We start from the raw sequence: 14,413 nt of genomic DNA on the forward strand, positions 1-14,413 counted from the left end.
ACACACCAAGACACTCATTTAACACCTTCAGCCATCTGGACACACAACTAAAACACCAAGACACTCATTTAACACCTTCAGCCATCTAGACACACAACTAAAACACCAAGACACTCATTTAACACCTTCAGCCATCTAGACACACAACTAAAACACCAAGACACTCATTTAACACCTTCAGCCATCTAGACACACAACTAAAACACCAAGACACTCATTTAACACCTTCAGCCATCCAGACACACAACTAAAACACCAAGACACTCATTTAACACCTTCAGCCATCTGGACACACAACTAAAACACCAAGACACTCATTTAACACCTTCAGCCATCTAGACACACAACTAAAACACCAAGACACTCATTTAACACCTTCAGCCATCTAGACACACAACTAAAACACCAAGACACTCATTTAACACCTTCAGCCATCTAGACACACAACTAAAACACCAAGACACTCATTTAACACCTTCAGCCATCTAGACACAACTAAAACACCAAGACACTCATTTAACACCTTCAGCCATCTAGACACACAACTAAAACACCAAGACACTCATTTAACACCTTCAGCCATCTAGACACACAACTAAAACACCAAGACACTCATTTAACACCTTCAGCCATCTAGACACACAACTAAAACACCAAGACACTCATTTAACACCTTCAGCCATCTAGACACACAACTAAAACACCAAGACACTCATTTAACACCTTCAGCCATCTAGACACACAACTAAAACACCAAGACACTCATTTAACACCTTCAGCCATCTGGACACACAACTAAAACACCAAGACACTCATTTAACACCTTCAGCCATCTGGACACACAACTAAAACACCAAGACACTCATTTAACACCTTCAGCCATCTAGACACACAACTAAAACACCAAGACACTCATTTAACACCTTCAGCCATCTAGACACACAACTAAAACACCAAGACACTCATTTAACACCTTCAGCCATCTGACACACAACTAAAACACCAAGACACTCATTTAACACCTTCAGCCATCTAGGACACACAACTAAAACACCAAGACACTCATTTAACACCTTCAGCCATCTAGACACACAACTAAAACACCAAGACACTCATTTAACACCTTCAGCCATCTAGACACACAACTAAAACACCAAGACACTCATTTAACACCTTCAGCCATCTAGACACACAACTAAAACACCAAGACACTCATTTAACACCTTCAGCCATCTAGACAACTAAAACACCAAGACACTCATTTAACACCACACAACTAAAACACCAAGACACTCATTTAACACCTTCAGCCAACACAACTAAAACACCAAGACACTCATTTAACACCTTCAGCCATCTAGACACACAACTAAAACACCAAGACACTCATTTAACACCTTCAGCCATCTAGACACACAACTAAAACACCAAGACACTCATTTAACACCTTCAGCCATCTAGACACACAACTAAAACACCAAGACACTCATTTAACACCTTCAGCCATCTAGACACACAACTAAAACACCAAGACACTCATTTAACACCTTCAGCCATCTAGACACACAACTAAAACACCAAGACACTCATTTAACACCTTCAGCCATCTAGACACACAACTAAAACACCAAGACACTCATTTAACACCTTCAGCCATCTAGACACACAACTAAAACACCAAGACACTCATTTAACACCTTCAGCCATCTGGACACACAACTAAAACACCAAGACACTCATTTAACACCTTCAGCCATCTAGATACACAACTAAAACACCAAGACACTCATTTAACACCTTCAGCCATCTGGACACACAACTAAAACACCAAGACACTCATTTAACACCTTCAGCCATCTGGACACACAACTAAAACACCAAGACACTCATTTAACACCTTCAGCCATCTGGACACACAACTAAAACACCAAGACACTCATTTAACACCTTCAGCCATCTGGACACACAACTAAAACACCAAGACACTCATTTAACACCTTCAGCCATCTAGACACATTAAAACACCAAGACACTCATTTAACACCTTCAGCCCTAAAACACCAAGACAGCCACCTTCAGCCATCTAGACACACAACTAAAACACCAAGACACTCATTTAACACCTTCAGCCATCTAGATACACAACTAAAACACCAAGACACTCATTTAACACCTTCAGCCATCTAGACACACAACTAAAACACCAAGACACTCATTTAACACCTTCAGCCATCTGGACACACAACTAAAACACCAAGACACTCATTTAACACCTTCAGCCATCTGGACACACAACTAAAACACCAAGACACTCATTTAACACCTTCAGCCATCTAGACACACAACTAAAACACCAAGACACTCATTTAACACCTTCAGCCATCTAGACACACAACTAAAACACCAAGACACTCATTTAACACCTTCAGCCATCTAGACACACAACTAAAACACCAAGACACTCATTTAACACCTTCAGCCATCTAGACACACAACTAAAACACCAAGACACTCATTTAACACCTTCAGCCATCTAGACACACAACTAAAACACCAAGACACTCACACCTCAGCCAACACAACTAAAACACAAGACACTCATTTAACACCTTCAGCCATCTAGACACACAACTAAAACACCAAGACACTCATTTAACACCTTCAGCCATCTAGACACACAACTAAAACACCAAGACACTCATTTAACACCTTCAGCCATCTAGACACACACAACTAAAACACCAAGACACTCATTTAACACCTTCAGCCATCTAGACACACAACTAAAACACCAAGACACTCATTTAACACCTTCAGCCATCTAGACACACAACTAAAACACCAAGACACTCATTTAACACCTTCAGCCATCTAGACACACAACTAAAACACCAAGACACTCATTTAACACCTTCAGCCATCTAGACACACAACTAAAACACCAAGACACTCATTTAACACCTTCAGCCATCTAGACACACAACTAAAACACCAAGACACTCATTTAACACCTTCAGCCATCTAGACACACAACTAAAACACCAAGACACTCATTTACACAGCCTTAAAACACCAAGACACTCATTTAACACCTTCAGCCATCTAGACACACAACTAAAACACCAAGACATACACAACTAAAACACCAAGACACTCATTTAACACCTTCAGCCATCTAGACACACAACTAAAACACCAAGACACTCATTTAACACCTTCAGCCATCTAGACACACAACTAAAACACCAAGACACTCATTTAACACCTTCAGCCATCTAGACACACAACTAAAACACCAAGACACTCATTTAACACCTTCAGCCATCTAGACACTCAACTAAAACACCGAGACACTAATTAACACCTTCAGCCATCTAGACACACAACTAAAACACCAATACACTCATTTAACACCTTCAGCCATCTAGACACACAACTAAAACACCAAGACACTCATTTAACACCTTCAGCCATCTAGACACACAACTAAAACACCAAGACACTCATTTAACACCTTCAGCCATCTAGACACACAACTAAAACAGTTAGATTCATTAAACACCTTTATATAGTCACTTTACCCCTACCTACTCAACTGTTACTGTTTATGATCTATATATAGTCACTTTACCCCTACCTACACTACTACTGTTACTGTCTGTATAGTCACTTTACCCCTACCTATACTACTGTTACTGTCTGTTTATTATCTTTACCCTACCTATAGTCACTTTACCCCTACCTACCTATACTACTGTTACTGTCTGTTTATTATCTATATAAGTCACTTTACCCCTACCTACACTACTGTTACTGTTTATTATCTATATATAGTCACTTTACCCCTACCTACACTACTGTTACTGTTTATTATCTATATATAGTCACTTTACCCCTACCTACACTACTGTTACTGTCTGTTTATTATTATATATAGTCTTTACCCCTACCTACACTACTGTTACTGTTTATTATCTATATATAGTCACTTTACCCCTACCTACACTACTGTTACTGTTTATTATCTATATATAGTCACTTTACCCCTACCTACACTACTGTTACTGTTTATTATCTATATATAGTCACTTTACCCCTACCTACACTACTGTTACTGTTTATTATCTATATATAGTCACTTTACCCCTACCTACACTACTGTTACTGTCTGTTTATTATCTATATATAGTCACTTTACCCCTACCTACACTACTGTTACTGTTTATTATCTATATATAGTCACTTTACCCCTACCTACACTACTGTTACTGTTTATTATCTATATATAGTCACTTTACCCCTACCTACACTACTGTTACTGTCTGTTTATTATCTATATATAGTCACTTTACCCCTACCTACACTACTGTTACTGTTTATTATCTATATATAGTCACTTTACCCCTACCTACACTACTGTTACTGTTTATTATCTATATATAGTCACTTTACCCCTACCTACACTACTGTTACTGTTTATTATCTATATATAGTCACTTTACCCCTACCTACACTACTGTTACTGTTTATTATCTATATACTTTACCCCTACCTACACTACTGTTACTGTTTATTATCTATTTAGTCACTTTACCCCTACCTACACTACTGTTACTGTCTGTTTATTATCTATATATAGTCACTTTACCCCTACCTACACTACTGTTACTGTTTATTATCTATATATAGTCACTTTACCCCTACCTACACTACTGTTACTGTTTATTATCTATATATAGACACTTTACCCCTACCTACACTACTGTTACTGTCTGTTTATTATCTATATATAGTCACTTTACCCCTACCTACACTACTGTTACTGTCTGTTTATTATCTATATATAGTCACTTTTATTATCTGTTTATTATCTATATAGTCACTTTACCCCTACCTACACTACTGTTACTGTTTATTATCTATATATAGTCACTTTACCCCTACCTACACTACTGTTACTGTTTATTATCTATATATAGTCACTTTACCCCTATCTACACTACTGTTACTGTTTATTATCTATATATAGACACTTTACCCCTACCTACACTACTGTTACTGTCTGTTTATTATCTATATATAGTCACTTTACCCCTACCTACACTACTGTTACTGTCTGTTTATTATCTATATATAGTCACTTTACCCCTACCTACACTACTGTTACTGTCTGTTTATTATCTATATATAGACACTTTACCCCTACCTACACTACTGTTACTGTCTGTTTATTATCTATATATAGACACTTTACCCCTACCTACACTACTGTTACTGTTTATTATCTATATATAGTCACTTTACCCCTACCTACACTACTGTTACTGTTTATTATCTATATATAGACACTTTACCCCTACCTACACTACTGTTACTGTCTGTTTATTATCTATATATAGACACTTTACCCCTACCTACACTACTGTTACTGTTTATTATCTATATATAGACACTTTACCCCTACCTACACTACTGTTACTGTCTGTTTATTATCTATATATAGACACTTTACCCCTACCTACACTACTGTTACTGTTTATTATCTATATATAGACACTTTACCCCTACCTACACTACTGTTACTGTCTGTTTATTATCTATATATAGACACTTTACCCCTACCTACATGTACAAAGTACCTTGACTAGCCTGTACCCTCCGCACACTGAATTGGTACCCATGTATATTACCTTGTTATTGTTATTTTCTCTTTAGTTTATTTTGTTAAAACTGCATCGTTGGTTCAGGGCTTATAATTAAGCATTTAATGGTAAGATAGGTGCTGGGTACCGGTGCATTTAACGGTGCTGGGTACCGGTGCATTTAACGTTGCTGGGTAACGGTGCATTTAACGGTGCTGGGTACCGGTGCATTTAACGGTGCTGGGTACCGGTGCATTTAACGGTGCTGGATAAAGGTGCTGGGTACCGGTGCATTTAACGGTGCTGGGTACCGGGGCATTTAACGGTGCTGGGTACCGGGGCATTTAAAGGTGCTGGGTACCGGGGCATTTAACGGTGCTGGGTACCGGGGCATTTAAAGGTGCTGGGTACCGGGGCATTTAACGGTGCTGGGTAACGGTGCATTTAACGGTGCATTTAACGGTGCTGGGTACCGGTGCATTTAACGGTGCATTTAACGGTGCTGGGTAACGGGGCATTTAACGGTGCTGGGTAACGGGGCATTTAAAGGTGCTGGGTAACGGTGCATTTAAAGGTGCTGGGTAACGGGGCATTTAACGGTGCATTTAACGGTGCATTTAACGGTGCTGGGTAGGGGCATTTAACGGTGCATTTAACGGTGCTGGGTAACGGTGCATTTAACGGTGCATTTAACGGTGCTGGGTAACGGGGCATTTAACGGTGCTGGGTAACGGGGCATTTAAAGGTGCTGGGTAACGGTGCATTTAACGGTGCTGGGTAACGGTGCATTTAACGGTGCATTTAACGGTGCATTTAACGGTGCTGGGTAACGGGCATTTAAAGGTGCTTAACGGGCATTTAAAGGTGCTGGGTAACGGTGCATTTAACGGTGCATTTAACGGTGCTGGGTAACGGTGCATTTAACGGTGCTGGGTAACGGTGCATTTAACGGTGCTGGGTAACGGTGCATTTAACGGTGCTGGGTAACGGGCATTTAACGGTGCTGGGTAACGGGGCATTTAAAGGTGCTGGGTAACGGTGCATTTAACGGTGCATTTAACGGTGCATTTAACGGTGCTGGGTAACGGGGCATTTAAAGGTGCTGGGTAACGGTGCATTTAACGGTGCTGGGTAACGGTGCATTTAACGGTGCTGGGTAACGGTGCATTTAACGGTGCTGGGTAACGGGGCATTTAACGGTGCTGGGTAACGGGGCATTTAAAGGTGCTGGGTAACGGTGCATTTAACGGTGCTGGGTAACGGTGCATTTAACGGTGCTGGGTGCATTTAACGGTGCTGGGTAACGGTGCATTTAACGGTGCTGGGTAACGGGCATTTAACGGTGCTGGGTAACGGTGCATTTAACGGTGCTGGGTAACGGTGCATTTAACGGTGCATTTAACGGTGCTGGGTAACGGGGCATTTAACGGTGCTGGGTAACGGGGCATTTAACGGTGCTGGGTAACGGTGCATTTAACGGTGCTGGGTAACGGTGCATTTAACGGTGCTGGGTAATGGTGCATTTAACGGTGCTGGGTAACGGGGCATTTAAAGGTGCTGGGTAACGGGGCATTTAAAGGTGCTGGATTTGGGTGCATTTAACGGTGCATTTAACGGTGCATTTAACGGTGCTGGGTAACGGGCATTTAAAGGTGCTGGGTAACGGTGCATTTAACGGTGCTGGGTAACGGTGCATGCATTTAACGGTGCTGGGGCATTTAACGGTGCTGGGTAACTATATAGGGCATTTAACGGTGCTGGGTAACGGGCATTTAACGGTGCATTTAACGGTGCATTTAACGGTGCTGGGTAACGGGCATTTAAAGGTGCTGGGTAACGGGCATTTAAAGGTGCTGGGTAACGGTGCATTTAACGGTGCTGGGTAACGGTGCATTTAACGGTGCTGGGTAACGGTGCATTTAACGGTGCTGGGTAACGGGGCATTTAACGGTGCTGGGTAACGGGGCATTTAAAGGTGCTGGGTAACGGTGCATTTAACGGTTTAACGGTGCATTTAACGGTGCTGGGTAACGGTGCATTTAACTGTGCTGGGTAACGGTGCATTTAATGCTTAACGGTGCATTTAACGGTGCTGGGTAACGGTGCATTTAACGGTGCTGGGTAACGGGGCATTTAACGGTGCTGGGTAACGGGCATTTAAAGGTGCTGGGTAACGGTGCATTTAACGGTGCTGGGTAACGGTGCATTTAACGGTGCTGGGTAACGGGGCATTTAACGGGGCATTTAACGGTGCTGGGTAACGGGCATTTAACAGTGCTGGGTAACGGGCATTTAACGGTGCTGGGTACGGGCATTTAACGGTGCATTTAACGGTTTAACGGGCATTTAACGGTGCTGGGTAACGGGCATTTAACGGTGCTGGGTAACGGTGCATTTAACGGTGCTGGGTGGGCATTTAACTGTGCTGGGTAACGGTGCATTTAACGGTGCTGGGTAACGGTGCATTTAACGGTGCTGGGTAACGGGCATTTAACGGTGCTGGGTAACGGGCATTTAAAGGTGCTGGGCAACGGTGCATTTAACGGTGCTGGGTAACGGGCATTTAACGGTGCTGGGTAACGGGGCATTTAACAGTGCTGGGTAACGGGCATTTAACGGTGCTGGGTAACGGTGCTGGGTAACGGGCATTTAACGGTGCTGGGTAACGGGCATAACGGTGCATTTTTAACGGGCATTTAACGGTGCTGGGTAACGGGCATTTAACGGTGCTGGGTAACGGGGCATTTAACGGTGCTGGGTAACGGGCATTTAACGGTGCTGGGTAACGGGGCATTTAACGGTGCTGGGTAACGGGCATTTAACGGTGCTGGGTAACGGGCATTTAACGGTGCTGGGTAACGGTGCATTTAACGGTGCATTTAACGGTGCTGGGTAACGGGGCATTTAACGTGCTGGGTAACGGGGCATTTAACGGTGCTGGGTAACGGGGCATTTAACGGTGCTGGGTAACGGGGCATTTAACGGTGCTGGGTAACGGGGCATTTAACGGTGCTGGGTACCGGTTGCATTCGGCGCATATGACAAAATACAATTTGATGAATACGATCATATGGAGGGGAAGGACACGATCCTAAAATCATCACTTTATAAATATGGACCCTGAGGTCACCTTTAATCACAGGTGGGAAGCAGATTCCAAACACTGAAGGGAACCATTCAAAGCAAAGGAAAATTATTAAAAACTTTTAATGAAATAAACATTTCCAGTCACAACTTTAAGGTGTGATTTACCAATCTTTTGTTGTCACCAAGAAAGAAAAAATTACAAATTACAAATAATAATATATTTTATTGTCTGTGTGTGAACCACCCTCTTTCTGCCATCTTAATCAATACACCAAGTATATTGTGTTAACCTCATTCCACACCAAGGGTAGCAGCCTATTGTATTGAGCCCTGGGCTTCGTCGCTCTCACCAAGGGTAGCAGCCTATTGTATTGAGCCCTGGGCTTCGTCACTCTCACCAAGGGTAGCAGCCTATTGTATTGAGCCCTGGGCTTCGTCACACTCACCAAGGGTAGCAGCCTATTGTATTGAGCCCTGGGGGCTTCATCACCTCACCAAGGGTAGCAGCCTATAGTATTGAGCACTGGGCTTCGTCACACTCACCAAGGGTAGCAGCCTATTGTATTGAGCCCCTTTGTCACTCTCACCAAGGGTAGCAGCCTATTGTATTGATCACTCACCAAGGGTAGCAGCCTATTGTATTGAGGTCACACTCACCAAGGGTAGCAGCCTAGCACTTGTATTCACCAAGGAGCCTATTATATTGAGCCCTGGGCTTTGTCACTCTCACCAAGGGTAGCAGCCTATTGTATTGAGCCCTGGGCTTCGTCACTCTCACCAAGGGTAGCAGCCTATTGTATTGAGCCCTGGGGGCTTCACTCTCACCAAGGGTAGCAGCCTATTGTATTGAGCCCTGGGCTTCGTCACTCTCACCAAGGGTAGCAGCCTATTGTATTGAGCCCTGGGCTTAGTCACTCTCACCAAGGGTAGCAGCCTATTGTATTGAGCCCTGGGCTTCGTCACTCTCACCAAGGGTAGCAGCCTATTGTATTGAGCCCTGGGCTTCGTCACTCTCACCAAGGGTAGCAGCCTATTGTATTGAGCCCTGGGCTTCGTCACACTCACCAAGGGTAGCAGCCTATTGTATTGAGCCCTGGGCTTCATCACTCTCACCAAGGGTAGCAGCCTATTGTATTGAGCCCTGGGCTTCGTCACTCTCACCAAGGGTAGCAGCCTATTGTATTGAGCCCTGGGGGCTTCGTCACTCTCACCAAGGGTAGCAGCCTATTGTATTGAGCCCTGGGCTTCGTCACTCTCACCAAGGGTAGCAGCCTATTGTATTGAGCCCTGGGCTTCGTCACTCTCACCAAGGGTAGCAGCCTATTGTATTGAGCCCTGGGGGCTTCATCACTCTCACCAAGGGTAGCAGCCTATTGTATTGAGCCCTGGGCTTTGTCACTCTCACCAAGGGTAGCAGCCTATTGTATTGAGCCCTGGGCTTCATCACCTCTCACCAAGGGTAGCAGCCTATTGTATTGAGCCCTGGGCTTCGTCACACTCACCTTGCAATTTGGCCGGCAATCTGAAAAAACAAAGCAACACAGAAGATTAGGATCCTAGTTTCCTCACAGAGAGAGACTGCAGCATAACTTCAATTGTTCTTCTGGAACACTTGACAAAGGGTCACGCCCCAAACGGCACCCTAGTACTTATTTAGTGCACTACTTTAGACCAGGGTCTGATATTAAACACCTATTATCTGTTTCCGTGTTGGAGACGGACCCAAACATCCATTGTAACTGTCCAGAATAAATATGTCCATTGTAACTACCCAGAATACATCTATGGGTAAACTCTATTTGGGAGTGCTGGCTGTATTTTTTTTCATGTAAGTCTGTTTTACTTGTTATATTTTGATTCATTTAAAATGTGGTGTAGTAATTTATACAGGTAAGTGAATGAAGATCCCGTTGATATTTCCAATGACAACCTGTACTGTGTTGGCAGTGGAGACTGACGTACCGTGGTTGATGAAGGCTGCAGGCCCCAGCCACAGCTGAGCACAGTTCTTGCGTGTCGAGTACATGACACTGAAGTCATTCTCCCCGTGACGCAGCAGCATGTTCTCCTCGCTCTCCGACAGCTCGGCGATGCAGCCCACCAAGTACTCAATCTTATCGTTCCTTTTCCTGAAGTACAAGAGAAAGAAAGAGAGAAATAAAGGAAGAGAACGAGAGAGAGAAATAAAGAGAGAGAAATAAAGAGAGAAATAAAGAAATAAAGAAAGAGAGAAAGAGAAATAAAGAAAGAAAGAAATAAAGGAAGAGAAATAAAGAGAGAAATAAAGAGAGAAATAAAGAAAGAAAGAGAGAGAGAAATAAAGAAAGAGAGAGAGAAATAAAGAAAGAGAAAGAATGAAAGGTCCATTTCAATGACGATGATGATGTCAGAACAACAGGAAGTGTGACGGTCGGTCCATTACAATGACGACGATGATGTCAGAACAACAGGAAGTGTGACGGTCGGTCCATTACAATGACGACGATGATGTCAGAACAACAGGAAGTGTGACGGTCGGTCCATTTCAATGACGACGATGATGTCAGAACAACAGGAAGTGTGAAGAAGAAGAAGAAGAAGAAAACCCAGCGTTCCTCACCATTCCTTTGTGGCCACGATCTTGGCTCCGTTCTGCTCAGAGGAGTAGCGGTTACACGGCAGAATCTCAAACCCACTGTCAGCCGCAAACATCCGCAGATACACAAACACCTGGAACAAAATGGAAAACAAACAAACAAACAAACAAAGTTACAAGGAAAAGAAGGGACTGGATCTTGTGGAAAACCAACCTAATAAAAGATCTGTTGTTGGATCAGTTGATTGGTGCAGAGAAACTCGACTTCATTTAGTATTATTCATTGAACCTTGGTTTAACTGGTCAAGTCAGTTAAGAACAAATTCCTATATTACAATGACTGCCTACGCCCGGGTCAAGACCTAACCTGAACCGACATGAGGCCCTTGGTCCCCAGTCCACTGGCCATAACTGCTCCAGAACGGCCCCAGGGCTCCTTGCTGTCCCCAAACCCTAACCTGAACGACGCCGGGCCAAACCCTAACCTGAACGACGCCCGGGCCAAACCCTAACCTGAACGACGCTAGGTTTTGGCCCAAACCCTAACCTGATTGTTTGCTGTTTGGGGTTTTAGGCTGGGCCCACTTTGAGCCAAACCCTAACCTGACTGGTCCCAGTTAAGAACAAATTCCTATATTACAATGAACGCCCGGGTCAAGACGCCCGGGTCAAACCCTAACCTGAACGACGCCCGGGTCAAACCCTAACCTGAACGACGCCCGGGTCAAACCCTAACCTGAACGACGCCCGGGCCAAACCCTAACCTGAACGACGCCCGGGCCAAACCCTAACCTAACGCCCGGGCCAAACCCTAACCTGAACGACGCCCGGGCCAAACCCTAACCTGAACGACGCCCGGGCCAAACCCTAACCTGAACGACGCCCGGGCCAAACCCTAACCTGAACGACGCCCGGGCCAAACCCTAACCTGAACGACGCCCGGGCCAAACCCTAACCTAACCTGAACGACGCCCGGGCCAAACCCTAACCTGAACGACGCCCGGGACGCCCGGGCCAAACCCTAACCTGAACGACGCCCGGGCCAAACCCTAACCTGAACGACGCCCGGGCCAAACCCTAACGACGCCCGGGCCAAACCCTAACCTGAACGACGCCCGGGCCAAACCCTAACCTGAACGACGCCCGGGCCAAACCCTAACCTGAACGACGCCCGGGCCAAACCCTAACCTGAACGACGCCCGGGCCAAACCCTAACCTGAACGACGCCCGGGCCAAACCCTAACCTGAACGACGCCCGGGCCAAACCCTAACCTGAACGACGCCCGGGCCAAACCCTAACCTGAACGACGCCCGGGCCAAACCCTAACCTGAACGACGCCCGGGCCAAACCCTAACCTGAACGACGCCCGGGCCAAACCCTAACCTGAACGACGCCCGGGCCAAACCCCAACCTGAACGACGCCCGGGCCAAACCCTAACCTGAACGACGCCGGGCCAAACCCTAACCTGAACGACGCCCGGGCCAAACCCTAACCTGAACGACGCCGGGCCAAAGCCCAACCTGAACGACGCCCGGGCCAAACCCTAACCTGAACGACGCCCGGGCCAAACCCTAACCTGAACGACGCCCGGGCCAAACCCTAACCTGAACGACGCCCGGGCCAAACCCTAACCTGAACGACGCCCGGGCCAAACCCTAACCTGAACGACGCCCGGGCCAAACCCTAACCTGAACGACGCCCGGGCCAAACCCTAACCTGAACGACGCCCGGGCCAAACCCTAACCTGAACGACGCCCGGGCCAAACCCTAACCTGAACGACGCCCGGGCCAAACCCTAACCTGAACGACGCCGGGCCAAACCCTAACCTGAACGACGCCCGGGCCAAACCCTAACCTGAACGACGCCCGGGCCAAACCCTAACCTGAACGACACCCGGGCCAAACCCTAACCTGAACGACGCCCGGGCCAAACCCTAACCTGAACGACGCCCGGGCCAAACCCTAACCTGAACGACGCCCGGGCCAAACCCTAACCTGAACGACGCCGGGGCCAAACCCTAACCTGAACGACGCCCGGGCCAAACCCTAACCTGAACGACGCCGAGCCAAACCCTAACCGGGCCAAACCCTAACCTGAACGACGCCCGGGCCAAACCCTAACCTGAACGACGCCAAACCCCGGGCCAAACCCGGGGCCAAACCTGAACGACGCCCGGGCCAAACCCTAACCTGAACGACGCCCGGGCCAAACCCAACCTGAACGACGCCCGGGCCAAACCCTAACCTGAACGACGCCCGGGCCAAACCCTAACCTGAACGACGCCCGGGCCAAACCCTAACCTGAACGACGCCCGGGCCAAACCCTAACCTGAACGACCCGGGCCAAACCCTAACCAAACCCTAACCTGAACGACGCCCGGGCCAAAACCTAACCTGAACGACGCCCGGGCCAACCCTAACCTGAACGACTGGCCAAACCTAACCTGAACACGCCCGGGCCAAACCCTAACCTGAACGACGCCCGGGCCAAACCTTAACCTGAACGACGCCCGGGCCAAACCCTAACCTGAACGACGCCCGGGCCAAACACTAACCTGAACGACGCCCGGGCCAAACCCTAACCTGAACGACGCCCGGGCCAAACCCTAACCTGAACGACGCCCGGGCCAAAGCCCAGCACCTCATCAAACCCTAACCTGAACGACGCCGGGCCAAACCCCAACCTGAACGACGCCGGGCCAAACCCTAACCTGAACGACGCCGGGCCAAACCCTAACCTGAACGACGCCCGGGCCAAACCCTAACCTGAACGACGCCCGGGCCTGAACGATAAAACCCTAACCTGAACGACGCCCCCAAACCCTAACCTGAACGACGCCCGGGCCAAACCCTAACCTGAGACGCCCGGGCCAAACCCTAACCTGAACGACGCCCGGGCCAAACCCTAACCTGCCAAACCCTAACCTGAACGACGCCCGGGCCAAACCCTAACCTGAACGACGCCCGGGCCAAACCCTAACCTGAACGACGCCCGGGCCAAAACCTACCTGAACGACGCCCGGGCCAAACCCTAACCTGAACGACGCCCGAGCCAAACCCTAACCTGAACGACCTCAAATTAACCTGAAGAGCCAAACCTTAACCTG

General features: G+C 46.7%; 1 protein-coding gene and 3 long non-coding RNA genes across 6 annotated transcripts in view; 1 reads left to right on the forward strand and 3 right to left on the reverse strand.

The window, feature by feature from the left end:
* LOC127929335 (histone-lysine N-methyltransferase KMT5B-like) overlaps window positions 1-14,413 on the reverse strand; it is a 44,668-nt gene that overhangs the window by 5,729 nt on the left and 24,526 nt on the right. The window contains exons 5-7 of the mRNA XM_052517311.1: window positions 11,329-11,438; window positions 10,692-10,858; window positions 10,232-10,251 (exon numbers count right to left, since the gene is read on the reverse strand). Coding sequence (XP_052373271.1) covers window positions 10,232-10,251; window positions 10,692-10,858; window positions 11,329-11,438 — 297 coding nt within the window. The remainder of the gene's footprint in view (window positions 1-10,231; window positions 10,252-10,691; window positions 10,859-11,328; window positions 11,439-14,413) is intronic.
* Window positions 191-2,391, reverse strand: LOC127929336 (uncharacterized). 2 transcript variants are annotated; one of them, XR_008134513.1, is made up of 5 exons: window positions 2,074-2,391; window positions 1,648-1,997; window positions 824-873; window positions 276-375; window positions 191-225 (listed from the first exon to the last, which is right to left on the reverse strand). It is a non-coding gene; the product is annotated as an uncharacterized LOC127929336 (long non-coding RNA). The 2 variants fall into 2 exon arrangements; XR_008134512.1 differs by having other exon boundaries at window positions 201-225; window positions 276-325; window positions 774-873.
* LOC127929337 (uncharacterized) lies at window positions 3,799-5,667 on the reverse strand. 2 transcript variants are annotated; one of them, XR_008134514.1, is made up of 6 exons: window positions 5,261-5,667; window positions 5,045-5,152; window positions 4,895-4,944; window positions 4,601-4,808; window positions 3,951-4,508; window positions 3,799-3,899 (listed from the first exon to the last, which is right to left on the reverse strand). It is a non-coding gene; the product is annotated as an uncharacterized LOC127929337 (long non-coding RNA). The 2 variants fall into 2 exon arrangements; XR_008134515.1 differs by lacking the exons at window positions 4,895-4,944; window positions 5,045-5,152 and having other exon boundaries at window positions 4,601-4,704.
* On the forward strand, window positions 6,677-7,878 carry LOC127929341 (uncharacterized). The gene is made up of 3 exons (XR_008134522.1): window positions 6,677-6,866; window positions 7,493-7,567; window positions 7,806-7,878. It is a non-coding gene; the product is annotated as an uncharacterized LOC127929341 (long non-coding RNA).

The sequence above is a fragment of the Oncorhynchus keta genome, unplaced genomic scaffold (assembly GCF_023373465.1).
Source record: "Oncorhynchus keta strain PuntledgeMale-10-30-2019 unplaced genomic scaffold, Oket_V2 Un_scaffold_6615_pilon_pilon, whole genome shotgun sequence".
NCBI classification, from domain to species: Eukaryota; Metazoa; Chordata; class Actinopteri; order Salmoniformes; family Salmonidae; genus Oncorhynchus; species Oncorhynchus keta.